The following is a 16728-nucleotide window of genomic DNA, read 5'->3' on the forward strand; positions in this document are numbered from 1 at the left end:
CCACAGGCCGCACAAAGATAGACACACGAACAAACTCTATTTTATTTATATTAGAAAGGTCAGATCCGCCGTTATTGTATTAGTGCGGTGATTGAGCGATTGATCGTAGAAATTCAAACTGCGATAAGTGATAATTTTATAGGCAGTTTAAACTCTTTAGTCAGTAGAGAAGAGGGCGTGAATCATAAGTCAGAGTTGATGACAATAGGTTTTGGTGGGTCTGTGGGTCACAGTGGGTGAGAGTGGTTCATGGTGGGTGGTGGGTCAGAGTGGGTCACGGTGGGTCGTGGGTCACGACGGGTGGTGAGTCAATTGTCGTGGCTAAAGTTTTCATTGCCCCACGCCCTCTCTGAACTACAGTGTTGAAAATTAATCAGTGAAAATCAATTGTAATTGATTAATCAATTGAAAGTAATTGCTGCGGAAATCAATTGCAATTGAATTAATTGCCAGTTAATTTCACTTGCAATTGAATTACAGAATTCAATTGCAATTACTTTCCACTGCAATTACTTTCAATCGATTGATCAATTGCAATTGATTCTCCTTTATTAATGGCCAACTGCAATTAACAATTAACCATTACTTACTTCAATTGTTAATTGCAATTAACAATTAAATTTACAGGTTAATTGTTAATTCAATTGAAATTTGCCCAACACTGCATCAAGCTACAGATTATAATACTCCAAGTCTAACATATTTTTCGCTTTCAGAATGAAATTGCTGCTACTTCTTTTGGTTGTTGCGGCTGCTGGTGAAATACCGCAGGAAAGTGACAACGATTATCACAATTCGAGGTAAGATTAAAGAAAAAATAAGAAACTAACTAACAGTTGAAGATAGAAATGTAGGAAAGTGACAAATCAAAAATTTTCTCATCCACACGTTCTATGTATTATGTTGTTATACTTTTTTTCACGTTAAATTTTTGAGAATCTACAAAATTCTAGATGATATCATATTGCAGAGTTTTAGCAGCAGATCGTCTTATTTCACACAATATTGTGTGATAAGACAAACTATGTACAGCATTTTTCGCAAAAAGAAAAAAAAAGCATTCTGATTAAAATTTACTATGATGTTATACCTTCTATGTATAGGTACGAGATTTAGTAGAACTATTAATTGGAAGTAGGCCAACTACTGGAAATGGGTAGAATTATTAGTTGAGCGAGGGTAGACTCAAGCTTCATAGAAATCGAAGATGCATACATATTTTCAATAAATAAGCTAACTTAACCCCCCCCCAGACGGTTACATATCTCTGGCTAGTGAAATGTTCAACCTTTAATGAGAGATTATATATTACGTTTGTTGATAAAACGTGGTACCATGACCACAAATAAATAATTTGAGATTTAAATTAGTGGGTAACATATTTAACAGCACGTGTGAAATATCCCCCCCCCCAAAAAAAAACAGTTATTCGGTCAAGTAAACGTTCGTACAAATTATTAGTGTCTGTTTGGTGTGTAGTGTTACTCTAGCTGCAGATTTTGACGTGGGCGATGGTTATCAATGCACTTCGGTGGTGATCAGATCCCGTTACACCATGTTTCACATGTGCTCGATATGGCTTAGGTCTGACCTGAGGACATGCCAGAATTGAATGTCTGTAGCGAGTAGAATACGCTGGATTGCTTTAACACTATGGGGAAATGCTTCGAAGGAGAGTACGAATATACACTGGACTTTTCCGCACACGTGAATGTCTATTAACACACACTAGGCCGCCACTGTGTCCGATACAGAAAACACTCGTATCGATTAATACATTGTCCTTCATTCGCCAGGGCACAACAATCGCTCATGCTACGAATGAGTTCTCGATTATGAGCAAGTGTTAGAGGTAAAATGTGCTAGACTAATGCAAGAATGACTTGCATTTAACAATCGGTTACTTAGTGTCCGTGTGCTCATGTGTGGAGTTAAGATGTCTCTGATTGCAGTGATGGTCATTGCCCTGTAAGTTGAAATGATCCGAGGGATCCTTCATTTCAAGCACTCACATTTAATTCGCGAGTCGCGCCAGGTGTTTGAATCTTCTACTGAATTGGCCAGGTGTTTGACCAATGGCACGTCACACACGTAGCAACAATTCTGCAGTTCCTCCATATGATTTTATTCAGCTCTATTATACGGTCACTTAAAGTCCTTAATAGTACAATAACCTCTCGCGACCTTATTCTAGCATTACAGATACAGACTGTTCCACACACACCGGTTTTTACTTACTTGCATACCTGTAGTGTTGCCTGACAATCTTCAAACACTAGTACAAGTCTCGTACAGACATATTTCGTGTTCTTGAGGTCTTTCATATTGGACAATGGAGAAAGGCTATTCTTAAATACGTTTTCACAGTGTATAAAATATAATCTATCTATAGATAGCATGAGAGTAATGTAACCTTAGTATAAGCACACAATATTTACCTTGCAAAGAAAGCAGAGGGAATGGGATGATAATGGAAATAAAAGTGTCAACTAAACTGATGTTAACCATAGCTTTAGCAGAAATTATCTTTTATACCGTTCTTAAAGGCAATCCATCGAAAAGTAATTAATTGTATTGGTTAAGAGATGTATTTTTCTAAATATAATGCTGGATTTATACTTTTTAATACTGCCGTTTCGACACTAATTAGGTTGAATACATATCACATCATTATGACAGATCAAAAGAGAGGTATTAGGCATATGATAACGATCACCATCCTTCCTCAGTTTGCTCACTCATTAGTGGGCGATTCGAATTTCACTTCAAATAGCATGCTTCTCTCTCTGATTTTATATATCCTTATAATAACATTTCAAGTACTTTGAGAAAATAGACAACATAGCAATTCGATATTTAAGTACTGTCTTTCCACGGTGAGAAAAAGATCTATTAATTAGTTTCACACACAACCGGAATCCACTGACGAGTATTCACCATTTAAATTATTGGTGATTTCTTTATCATTTCAAGACAATGATGTAAACTTTCTCACTCGAACTTTGCATTCTGTTTCAGGAAAAACATTAACGTTCCTGATTTCTTACTGAAAGAGGTCGACTTTAATGCTTATGTGGACCAAGTACTAGACATAGCTAGACCAGAGATAGCATCCAAAGGCTATATAGATCTTGAATATGGCTTCGGCCATTACTTACTTTTTAATGACGTAAGTACTGTAAAAGATGTAATTTTATAATTTTGTGAGTCAGTGGTAGCCAACTTGCTCTATCACATGATCGACTATTTTTCCCTTTTTGGATAAGATCATACGAGATCAACTATATTTTCTTTCACATTCAATACTATAAAATATAAAAATACTGTCAAACGAAAGTAATGGAAATACTCTTTCGATCAGTCGACTATCGTTAAAACAATATTTCATGCAATTTTCACCCCGTACAATCGGTAGCTAGAGGGCAAGAGGAAACTGAACATGTCTTCAAGTGGCTTATATAATGTTGTATCTCAATGTTTGTTCGAAATAGAGTTTGTATCACTTTGAGGTAGCTTCAATAATATTTATTATCTCAAAAAATGCTGCATCTCACAAAATTCAATAACAGACTAACAGACTAATCGGTAGCTAGAGGACAAGAGGAAACTGAACATGTCTTCAAGTGGCTTATATAATGTTGTGTCTCAATTTTTGTTCGAAATAGAGTTTGTGCCACTTTGAGATAGTTTCAATAATATTTATTATCTCAAAAAATGCTGCATATCACAAAATTCAATACTAACAGACTTATACAACATTGAAAGTTTTGGCATATCTCAAAATATGCTTTTACCTAAAGCCATTGTGACGTATCTCAAAATACAACACTATGTCAAACAAACGATTTATTAATACTCTGGTGTGGAGTGTGGCGCTTTATGGATCAGAGACGTGGACATTGAAAAAAGCTCAAATATACAAGCTGGAAGCTTTTGAAATGTGGTGTTGGCGTAGAATGTTGTGCATATCCTGGACCGAAAGGAAAAGGAAAGAAGACGTACCGGTACTAAAAAAAGCTAACGCAGGACGACAGATCATGAAGAGAATAGAATGGTTGGCTATCTTATTCGGCACTCCGATTGGATCAGAGTGTTGATAGATGGAAAGGCAGAAGGAAAACCAGGAAGAGGAAGACCAAGAATAGAATATCTAAATGTAGTTATGAAGAAGATACCTTATCAAAGTATAAAGCAACTCTCGTATAAAAGAGAGAGAAAATTTTTAAAATGTCCATGTTGCCCACCAACCTATGGTTGAGATAAGAAAGAATATGTCAGACGAAACTTTAAAAGGTATGTAATTACGCGCAGATGTATCTCAGTCGCGACAAATAAGATTTTTAACGTTGCAGCTAGAGATGCAAAAAATCCATTGTTTGAAGATCTTCATGAAATGCTGACTTTGAAGAAAACAGATATTCTCAATTTTTTGACACTTTAGTTCAAGTTTTACCTTTGTTTCCCTGTAATGGATTCTACAACCAAGAAAGTCCGATTACAACATCCAGTACTTGGAGTCCTAGGTTCAGTTCGGGGCTGGCTATTTTCACTGATTTGCAAACTAGCATTGCATTCGTTTCCGGCAAAGTGTATGTAATTCAACCATCATATCCCAAATGTCGTTCTGATTACCGAAGTATTTTTCAAGTTCCTGGGACTTATATACACTGCTCCACAAAACTTAAGCAACTCGAAGAAAGTGGCAGAATATAAAACGGCACGATCACCGCACCAAGTATAATGAACAAACAGACGGTCCAGATGCACAGTGCAACACAAGTGAAGACGAACAATACAGTTGGGATGTATAGAGTGACCAAAACTTTCAGCACAATGATACCTCAACACGTGAAGCTGGATTGTGCGAAAGCATAGGCAGTAAATATGGCGCGTGACCACCACGAAATTTTTTGAAAGCTAAAATTAAAGAACTTGAAGATGATAGTAAAAAAAAATATATTCGGGACATGTATAAGGGGATCAGCGAATTTAAGAAAGGCTATCAACCTCGTGCTTATATATTAAAGAAATCTGACGGAACAGTTCTCACTGATACGGATAGCCTCTTAAATAGATGGAAAGATTTCTTTGACGATTTGCTGAACACGCAGCCAAAAACTAATGTGCGTGGAGAAAAGGAGATACACACCGCAGAACCGTTTATTCCAGAACCCAATCGAATAGAAGTGGAAGCCGCTATAAAGAAATTGAAGAAACACAAATCTCCGGGTGTAGATGAAATTCCGGCTGAGTTAATTTTAGCTGGAGGCGAAAAATTGTGGAACAAGATACACAAACTCATTCTCCTTATCTGGAACAAGGAAGAATTGCCACAAGAGTGGAAAGAATCAATCATTGTTCCAATTCACAAGAAAGGCGACAAAACTGACTGTAATCGAGGCATTTCTCTTCTGTCAACATCCTATAAAATCCTTTCAAATATTCTGTTAGCAAGATTGACCCCACACGCAGATGAAATTATTGGAGATTATCGGTGCGGATTTAGACGAAATCGATCGACTATCGAACAAATATTTACCATTCGCCAAATACTCGAAACGAAGTGGGAATACAATACCCCGGTACATCAACTATTTATTGATTTTAGAAAGGCTTACGACTCGGTTAGGAGAAAAACATTATACAACGTTCTTACAGAACTTGGAATACCGAGAAAGCTAATTAGATTAATTAAGATATGTTTAACTGAATCCCAAAGTAAAGTCCGGGTAGGAAAATTTTTGTCCACGAGCTTCCACGTCGAAAATGGCCTGAAACAAGGAGATGCGTTGTCACCATTATTATTTAACTTTGTGCTGGAATACGCCATAAGGAAAATCAAAGATAGCAACCAGGGCCTAGAGTTGAACGGCATTCACCAGGTTATGGCATATGCTGATGATGTAAATTTAATAGGGAATGATAGGAGAACAGTAGAAATAAATGCAGAGATCTTATTAAACGCTTGCAGGGACATGGGTTTAGAAGTAAATGCAGAGAAAACTAAATACATGGAAGTGCGTCGGGACCGTAATACGGCAAATTGTGGAGGCGTTAAAATATTAAATAATGCTTTTGATAAAGTGGATACTTTCAAATATTTAGGATCAATATTAACAGACGAAAATCATATTCACGAAGAAATTAAATGTCGATTAAAAGCAGGGAATTCGTGTTACTATTCGGTACAAAATCTCTTGTCGTCGCGAATTCTGTCGAGGAATTTGAAGCTTAAAGTATATAAAACGATAATCATGCCTGTTGTTCTGTATGGTTGCGAAACATGGTCGCTTACTCTGAGGGAAGAACATAGACTGAAAGTATTTGAGAACAGGATCCTGAGAAGAATATTCGGACCCAAGAGGAACGAGAATGGGGAATGGCGGAAGCTTCATAACGAGGAACTACATAGTTTATACGGTTTACCCAACATTGTTAGGGTCGTCAAGTCTAGGAGGCTTAGGTGGGCAGGTCATGTAGCTAGAATGGAAGAAAGTAGAAACGCTTTCAAAGTCCTGACTGGTAGACCCATAGGAAAACGACCATTAGGAAGACTTAGGCGCAGATGGGAGGATAATATTAAGATGGATCTCGCAGAGATAGGAATACAAAGTAGAAACTGGATGCAATTAGCTAAGGATAGAAGTCAGTGGAGAGCTTTTGTGAACGCGGCACTGAACCTCCGGGTTCCATAGGCCATAGAGTTAGTTAGTTAGACCACCACGAACAGCTATACAGGCACGACATTTAGCCGCCATGCTGCAAATCAGAGTGTTGATCAAGTCTTGCGGCAGATGGCGCCACTCCTCGAGGAGAGCTGTTTGCAGGTCAGGGAGAGTGTGTGCTGGTGGACTGCGCTACGCTATTCGCCGCCCAAGAGCATCCCACACATGTTCGATGAGATAAAAGTCCGGCGAATATGCAGGCCATGCAATACGCGTAATATCTTCTCTCTCCAGATACTCGGACACAAGATGTGCACGGTGTGGGCGGGCATTGCCATCCATGAACAGGAAGTCTGGGCCAAACGCTTCGTGGAAATTGTGCACATGTGTATTGAGAATTTCATCCCGGCACCGTTGTGCTGTCAAAGTGCCATGTTACCCAATATGGAGGTCCGTTTAACCATCCAGCATAATTCCACCTCACACCATAATGGAACCACCGCCATAGGACGGCCGTTCAGCAATGAAGTTTGGATGATAGTGTGTTCCTGGCTCTCTCCACACTAAAGTCCGACCGGAATCTGACGACAGGCTGAATCTCGACTCATCGGAGAACATGACACGCGCCCACTGGTGTTCCCCCCATGCAACATATTCCTGACACCATGTGTAACGCGCACGTTTGTGCTCCAGTTTCAATGGCACACACAGCACAGGCCTTCTTGCATACAGTCCTACTCTATTGAGCCACCGACGAACAGTTTCACGACTCACGCGCTGTCCTGTAGCCTGAAAAACTCATTGACCAGTTGAGAACATGAAGCTTGACGGTTACGTTTGGCAGAAATTGTGAGAAATCGGTCCTCGACGGCCGACGTCTTCTTCGGACTGTTTCCTCCATGATGTCTACTGACTTCACTTACATTTTGAAAGCGACTCCACAGCCTCGACACAACACTTTTGTTCACGTTGAATTCCTGCGCCACTTCCACTTGCGATCGGCCCAATTCCAAACGCCCAATTATTCGCCCGCGGTCAAAGTCACTCAAGTGCCGTCTACCAGCCAAATCAAAGGTGTGTACCCCACGCAAGAACCATTAACTCAATGCTTGGATCCTCGGACACTACTGGGCTGTGGTGTACGCCTCATGGCATAAGTTGTTCACCATGCTTGGAACGGTGCTGCTTATGCGATAGAGTGGGTGCTCGCCTTGCCTGTGTGTCTCTGTGTATGTGCATGCCACTAACCAGTGTTGAATGGGCCCCACACGTCACTTATACTACGTTCTCTCGGGTTGCTTAAGTTTTGTGGAGCAGTGTATCTTGATATATGTGTTTACTGGTTGCCTGAATGCAATGTGATACACAAGGAAAATGTTCTATAAACCAAGAAACAGATACTTTTTTTTATAAAATATTGCCTTGCTTACAAATTGGGAAACATTTTGTCCTGAGTTTCAGAGAGTTTAGTTTACAAAATTAAAGCTATAAACTGCAATCTTGTGTATGCTGTTAGTTTAACATAATTATTCACAGAATTCTTTCTTTTTTGCTGTAAATATCGTGTCAAAACTTCTTAAATAACTCATTTGTGGATAGCATTTTAAATGTCTCCCCTCCCAAATGTAAGAGGCCTCAGTAAATAATATATAAACGAGTAGTTATAATGAAGTTTCACTTTATTTACAGATTTTAAATGATAATTTTGTTTCACGAAATCAGCTACATTTTCAAAACAGTTATTGCTAACACTACTAAACTTTTTAGTAAAACATATTTGTCGTTGAACGTTAATTGAATAGTTCTATAAACAATTTTTTGGAACTTATGAGTCTATTGATTTAAATTTTTCTGTCCCGTCAAATGACCGATTTTCTTTCATTCTTGAATATTTTCTGGATTTTCTATTCAAAATATTGTATTTAAATGCTTTTTTCCTCGTGTTATACTGGAGTAATCAACATGAAACGTGTTGTTATCTCTGCATTAAAGTTGAATTTGTTTTCTTAAGAAAACAAAATTTCGCAGGCAAAAAGTCGCGAAAAAACAGTTTTTCCTTCTGTGCCTTTGCATCTCTACTTGCAGGTCAAAATATTAGCGATAAGCTGGAGTGATAAGAAAACAAAGCACGTCTATTGTTGAAATTCGTGTATTCATAGGTTTTACAGAGAAAAGACGAGTATTTATCACACTAAAAAACTGATTTGTTAAGATAGACCCGTTGATTAAGCGGCAAGACGGTACAATTGAACATGATAAAATTAAATTGAGTTGCTTCTTCGATATGATTTCATTTTAGTTTAGCGCCCCTTTCAACAGCAAGGCTACATAAGACGTGGATCCGAACTATACGAGCTCCGCCAGAAATCGAACCTGGGTATCCTACTCCATAGGAGTGTACGCTAACCGCTTAGCCACGAGGGAGATCATGAATTGCATTCTGTCGGAACCAAGAAACTTACAGAGATTGCTTCAGTCGCAACATCGCGGCGGCTCCCGGAAAGTAATGGTACAAAAGAATAGTTGAAGTTATGAGCACAGGTAACACACTCATTTTATTGAATGAAGATGTACCCTAATCTTTGATGGTGAATAAAATCAAGGAAATAAACAAAAATAATGTCATTTATGCAGCGACGGAATTTGTTTGAAATATGTGGCCACGATATAGATTAACCCGCCTATGTTCCTGATCATAAAGAGATTTGTGGAGTGTCACAATCTAAAGAAGAAATATTTTCGTCTTGCGGGAGACGCCTCACACTTCTATGTTAGAAACACTTCTTTAACGATCCAGACTGTACATATCATGTAAAGTGTCGTATGAAGGTTTTGAATTATGTAAAAGCCAGGCAGACAGACATTAACAGTCAAAAAGGACAACATTGTTTTCAAAATTGTTTAGTGTCTCCTGAAAACTTCAATGTTGAAGGTTCGTCGAAGAAAATGCAAATACTACTAATAACATTAAAGAAAAACACATCTAAGATAGAAATGAACGAAACGTTTTACAATCAAAATTCTAACATATAAGTACTGTTACAGGGATAACTGTTACTAGGTGAATAGTGTTGAACATTTCATATTTCGGTTATACGAAGAAAGAAAGAAAATGTCTAAGTTGAAAACAAAACAAGCACTAAAAATAATTCTAAGTGAGTTCTATGATATTGGCAACTTGTAGCTGCAAGAGGAATTCTTAAGTAGCCGCGTGGAAGTAATAAATACGTTACCGCCCATCCCCATAGGACCATCCAGACGGAATAAAATAGTGACAGGTTTTTACTATTTGACCGTGAACGGAATGAGATCGAAAGTTTGTAAGATATTTCTTAACACTCTTGGTATTAGTGAGCGCTGTGTTCATACCATACTCAAGAAGATTAGAGTCATTGACATTGTTGGAAGTAAGAAGAGAGGTGGACGAACATTTAAAGCAGATAAATGATAAACAGAGATTAGTATTCTAAACCGTATTAATCGCTTTCCTAGAGTAGAGTCACTCTATTGTCAGAAAGATTCTTCAAAATAATATTTACACCCAGATCTCAATGTCAGAAAAATGTGAAATATGTACTCCCATGCGCAAAAAAAATTGCGCGTATACTGTAACTCAAGATTTTTCACATTTATTCAATTTTCCTTACGTTTATGGGTAAAATTCAGTTATTAGTATGTGGAGATAATAGAAAGCAATCCATCTAAGGAGATATTTCCAAAAAATATAATAAAATAATAAAAATATAAGCAAAAAACAAAATTATGCTCGGTTTTGTGTATACTGGCAACGATGATTTTTAGGGATTTTTTCAGTAGCAGATCACAATTGCGGAGGGAATTCAGTAGGGGAATCGAGCAGTTGGATCAAGGAACTGGATATTGGACTAAAATGTTGCATTTATTGGTTAAAACCTAGTGTGTAGATTGCCTGCCAAATATAAATTAGCTTCTGTAACTAAGATGTCGTACGAAAAAATAGAATTAAACAGAAAAACTCTTATCTTAAGGTTCGAAGCGATACGCACCATGGTTATGAAGATTATTTCTTTAAAAAAAGAGCCGACACAACGTAGCCTCCGTGGTTAGGTGGATAGAGTGGCGGAGTCGTAGTTATTTTATTGTTTTGACACCACATCGAATCCCATCACATCCTTTTTTTTTTTACAAAACATTATAGGAAGTGTATAATTTTGATGTTAATAAGAACCGAAACAATATAATAAGGAAATAATTTATTGGTAGTATCCTTTAATCGACGTATTTATTCAGTATTAGAATACGTGTACTATTGGAAGCAGTTATTGTTTTCAGTTTATAGTCTTGTATGTTACTTCCCGTTCTTGAACAGCAGACAACTCACTTCGGGTTTGTGTGTCAGGAAGAACATACGCGACCTTGAAAGTCTGTCCACTCTTACCCCTTGTTACATCGACCTGATGTTAAATGATCGTTTATGTGTGTGTGTGTGTGTGCTTGTTTTTTGCTTTTTAGAGTATTGACTTTCTCTCTCTTTTTTTTCATATCCACAAGTGCAAGAATGCTTTCGTTGAACGTAACTAAATTATACAGATCTATGTATACGGAACACGAATATTTCCAAATATACAATGAATATGAACGATAATCATACCATATTTCTACATTATATAGTAGCGTGAAAAACTGATATTAAAATGATATAACAAACAGGCATAAGCTTCTTTTCTAGCATGGCAACACATTAAACGTAACTCATTAAATTTTGGGAATTACAAATTATCACCTTACGTGTCGTTGTATTCCTATTCTTTTTCACGTTCAAGCGACGAAAGAAGAAATTGTAGTAGTAGTGATAAAAATCGAATTCGAGATTTCAATGAATTCAAGTTTCACGCCCCCACATATCGAAAATGTGATTTTGATGTCTGTCCATCTGTTCGTTTGTTGGTTCGTCACGCTTTTACATGCATTCAAATAGAGGCCATACTGTTCGACGTATCTGGACCTAAGTCTAGACATGAAGTTTTTATAACACTTTATCGTTTCGAATTCTATATTTTCCGACACCTAGAAATAAGGGTAGTTTACAGAAGGATGAAAATTTAAAATAATTAAATTGTTTCAAAAATAGCTGTAAAGATTTTGCTTATTTTTTTTTTTTTTACAAATATAGTTTGAATCATTACTCTGAAAAAAATACATATGGTGTAATTTACTGTATGGGATGCGTTTTTTCAAGCAATTTTCTCAGTCACATTTCTAAAATAATTGTATCATTAATAACCTAACAATATGACACAACTCGTTCGTCCTGTAAACATTCAGAAGAGGTAGTTTACTCTTCTCCGACGATTTTCCCATTAACGCCTGACGCAATTTTGTTCATATTTCATAAATGAATGTCACATAAATAACCTAACGATATGGTATAATTCCATCATCCTAAAAAGCTAGAAGTGGTATATTACTTTTCGGGGCAATTTTTACCCTACGATTTTGTCGAGAATGACTGGCAATTTTGTTCGTATTTCATAAATAGCCTAACTCGTTTGTCCTGAAAAGATACACAAGGGATATTTTATTCTTGGGGATGACTTTTTTGACGATTTCTCAGAAAGTACTCAAACGCTTTTGCTCATAGTTCACATACAATTATTTCTTTAATAATTCTAATATATGGCATAAGTTATTTCTAACAGAAATATGACCAATGGATACTTTACTTTTGGACGTAAGTTGCTTCGAACAAAGTTTTCCAAAACACATTATTTTATTCGCATTTTCCAAATAAGTGTTTCAGTAATAGCTGCAGCCTAAGACGAGTCAGTTTAAGAAATTCAGTGCGTTTCATCCGTACCCATTCTTAAATATATGTTTAAATGACGCGTGTCAAGTTATACCAACCACCAACACCAAATCGACCGGAACATATCTCAGAATTATGGGCTGTTTATGGGCTAATTAGTTGCTCTAATCCCCATTTTTGGGCTCCTACTGTTTAGCGGGAAATTGGATTCAAAATGGGCGAGTCTAGCTTGATATCAAGCTAAAACCCTCCATATGGTTACAATGGTCCGATCGAAAAAATTCAAACGCCAGAATTATGGGCTATTTATGGGCTAATTAGTTGCTCTATCCTAATTTTTGGGCTCCTGCGTTTAGCGGGAAATTGGATTTAAAATGGGCGATTCTAGCTTGATATCAAGCTAGAACCCTCATATGGTTACAATGGTCCGATCGAAAAAATTCAAACGCCTTAATTATGAGCTATTTATAGGCTAATTATTTGCTCTAATCCCAAATTTTGGACTCCTGCTGTTTATGGGCTAATTAGTTGCTCTAATCCCCATTTTTGGGCTCCTACCGTTGAGCGGGAAATCAGATTCAAATTGGGCGAGTCTAGCTTGATACCAAGCTAGAACCCTCCATATGGTTACAATGGTCCGTCCGAAAAAAATCAAACGCCAGAATTATGGGTTATTTATGGGCTAATTAGTTGCTGTAATCCCAATTTTTGGGCTTCTTTTGTTTAGCGGGAAATCGGATTCAAAATGGGTGAGTCTAGCTAGATATCAAGGTAGAACCACATACATGATTACAATGGTCCGATCGGAAAAATTCAAACGCCAGAATTATGGGCTATTTATGGGCTAATTAGTTGCTCTAATCTCAATTTTTGGAATCTTACTGTTTAGCGGGAAATTGGATTCAGAATGGGCGAGTCTAGCTTGTCATCAAGGTAAAAACGACATACGGTTACAATGGTCCGATCTTAAAAATTCAAATGCTAGAATTATGGGCTATTTATGGGCTAATTATTAGCTCTAATCCTGATTTTTGGGCTCCTACCTTTTAGCGGGAAATCGGAATCAAAGCCTGCGAGTCTAGCTTGACATAAAGTAAAAACCCTCCATAAGGCTAGACATCTCGAATCGGAGAAAATCAAACGTCAAAAATATGGGCTATTTGTGGGCTAATTGATGCTGTAATTCCGAGTTTGGGGCTGCTACCTTTTAGCAGGAATGTTTATCAAATTGTGCGATTTGGCTTAATTTCTAGCTATAAACCTAGGGCTATAATACTCCGATCAAATGAATTAAAACGTCGGAATTATGTGTTATTTGTATTGCTAAATTGTTGCTCTATTGTCGAGCTTTTTCTTCTATCGTTAGCAAGAAATATGCAAGATTGGTATTGATTTTTAGATAAGTTGGGGATGATACTTTCAAAGTTGCAGTGAGAAAACATTGATGTTTATTAACTGAAAATTGATTTATTTGAACTCTCCGCCAATATAAATCTATATCTCTACTAGTAAATCCATGATTTCTTTTTTTACGTGTTTATGTTCATTATGTTTGGGAATAGTGTATATATAGAATTTATATAGTGAAATATCATTATTTTTTTAATACATTTTTTGTGCAAAGGAAATGCCTCTTTGCCGTTGCTGGGACCGCAGTGGCACAGTGGTAGAGCGTTTAACTCTTGTGCGTGTGATTCCTGGCTCGATCCCAGATCGCGCCAATTGGTCTTTGTGGTTGACAAACACCATGTGCTTGGGTTTTATCGGAGTTATCCCACATTATTCATTCCACCATTTCATTCATTATCACCGTTATCACCGTTTGCCTTATCACTCAACATATACACACACAAAAAGACTGCATTACATTCGGAATGAGCCTCGTAATATAACTTAAACTTTGCATACGAATGGACAGATAATCATCAGAAATAATATCTTTCAAATGGTCTTGTGTTTTTCCTGTACCATGCCTACAGAAAAAGGCATTTCTGACATTACTTTTCGACTTTTAATTAGTTTATTAAAAAAAATTTTCAACATCCTTGTCGATCACAATCTTTACCCTACTCTTCGAGAACTACTACAAATAGAGTTACGGTTTATGCAATGTCTTTATCATAGGCGAGATTACCTGTATATTTCTTGGAAAAGTAAATCCTCCACAAATGTAAAAAAAAAAAAAAAAAAAAAAAAAATGGAGGTACGGGGAGGAAATGAAATATCTAGTTTAACGACCCCTATTAACCGAAGCTAAGGGAGACGGTGATAATAAGAAATGAATGAAATGGTGGAATGAATAAAGTGTGAGGAAACGGGAGAATCTCGATAAAACCCAAGCACACGGTGTTTGTCAACCACAAAGACCACTTGGCACAATCTGGGATTGAACTAGGGATCACACGCGCAAGAGATAAACATGCTGTTGCTGTGCCACTACGGCCCCCAGCAACGGCGAAGAGGCATTTCCTATAAATTAAAAAAAACATTAAAAAATAATATGATATTTCACTATATAAATTTTATATATACACTACTTACTTCCAACCATACTGAACATATAAACGTGAAAAGACAGTTCATGGATTTACTAGTAGAAATATATATTTGCATTCGCGGAGAATGCAAATAAATCAATTTTCAGTTAATAGACATCAACGTTTTCTCACTGCAACTTTGAAATTATAATCCCACGTTATCTAGAAATTAATACCAATCTTGCATGAGATTTCTTGCGAACGATAGAATAACCAAAATCGACATTAGAGTGACTAATTAGGACACAAATAGCCCATAATTCCGGCATTTTAATTATTTGATCGGAGCATTATAGCATTAGGTTTATAGCTAGAAGTTAAGCCAAATCCCACAATTTGATGAAAAACTCCTGCTAAACGGTAGCAGCCCCCAAACTCGGAATTAGGGCACCAATTAACCCAAAAATAGCCCATAATTCCGGCGTTTGAGTTTTTTTTGGGGGGGATCGGAGCATTGATACCGCATCGGGGGTTCTAGCTTGATGTCAAGCTAGACTCGCCCGTTTTGTTTCCGATTTCCCGCTAAACATTAGGAGCCAAAAAAAAAAATAGAATAACAGCAACTAATTAACCCATAAAGAGCCCATAATTCTGGCGTTTGAAAATTTCCAATCGAACCATTCTAACCGAAACCGTATGGGGGATTCTTACTTGATGTCAAGCTAGACTCGCCCATTTTGATTCCGATTTCCCGCTAAACAGTGAGAGCCCAAAAATTGGGAATAGAGCAATTGAAAGCCGAGCCGATAATAAAAATTGAGAGCCGAGCCCATAATAAATAGCCCATAGTTCTGGCGTTTGAACATTTTTGGACTTACCACTGTAACCGTATGGGGGGTTCCAGTTTGATTTCAAGCTAGACTCGCCCATTTTTGAATCCGATTTTCCGCTAAACAAAAGGAGTCCAAAAATTGAGATTAGAGCAATTAATTAGCCCATAATTCTGATGTTTGAATTTTTTCCATCGGACCATTGTAATCATATGGGGGTTCTAGCTTGATATCAAGCTAGACTCGCCAACTTTGAATCCGATTTCCTGCTAAACAGTAGAAGCCCAAAAATTGGGATTAGAGCAACTAATTAGCCCATAAATAGCCCATAATACTGATATTTGTTCCAGTCTTTTTGGTATTGATGGTTGGTCTAACTTGACACGCGTGTTTAAATGGTATACCTAATCATAAATTTCCTAACAAAATCGAAACTTCCTTTTTAAATGTGCCTTGTTGTGGCCAAATACTTCAAGTGCATTGATTCTGGATTTGATTCCCGGTGAGAGCTAGTGTATTTTTATCCAACGTTAAAGTATAGGTAATAAGTAGGTGCAAAGAGAAAAGTATTTAAACAAGCCGAACCAAGCTAATGAATAATACAATATTACGAAATTATAGAAGAAACGTTGTTAATATTAGATATTTGCGTGTGAAAGTCCAACCAATGACTATCAATCCATAAGTAAGAAAGTGAAACATCCAATACCAGGTTAATCAGTGGCCTCTAGGTAAAGCTATCCTACTAGGAAGTGATTGAGATACCAAAAAATGTTGTAATCGCTGGGAGACATGTTAGGAGAATACAGTGGGTGAGAGAATTTAATACTGCAACTCATGAATAGTCTGCACCTTCGTTGAGTATTGAAGTGCGTAGGCCTATATAGGTTTGCACTGAAATGAGCATTAATACACAATATCTGTTGAACATTACGGGGGGCTTGCGGACAGGTTTGCAGTGCATTTCACGA

General features: G+C 37.2%; 1 protein-coding gene across 1 annotated transcript in view; it reads left to right on the forward strand.

Moving 5' to 3' along the window:
- LOC145691907 (uncharacterized) overlaps positions 1-16728 on the forward strand; it is a 117568-nt gene that overhangs the window by 72784 nt on the left and 28056 nt on the right. Inside the window, exons 6-7 of the mRNA XM_081767212.1 lie at positions 717-800; positions 3019-3169. Coding sequence (XP_081623338.1) covers positions 717-800; positions 3019-3169 — 235 coding nt within the window. The remainder of the gene's footprint in view (positions 1-716; positions 801-3018; positions 3170-16728) is intronic.

Source organism: Thermobia domestica, chromosome 8 (genome assembly GCF_964235325.1).
Source record: "Thermobia domestica chromosome 8, izTheDome1.hap1.1, whole genome shotgun sequence".
Classification (NCBI taxonomy): Eukaryota; Metazoa; Arthropoda; class Insecta; order Zygentoma; family Lepismatidae; genus Thermobia; species Thermobia domestica.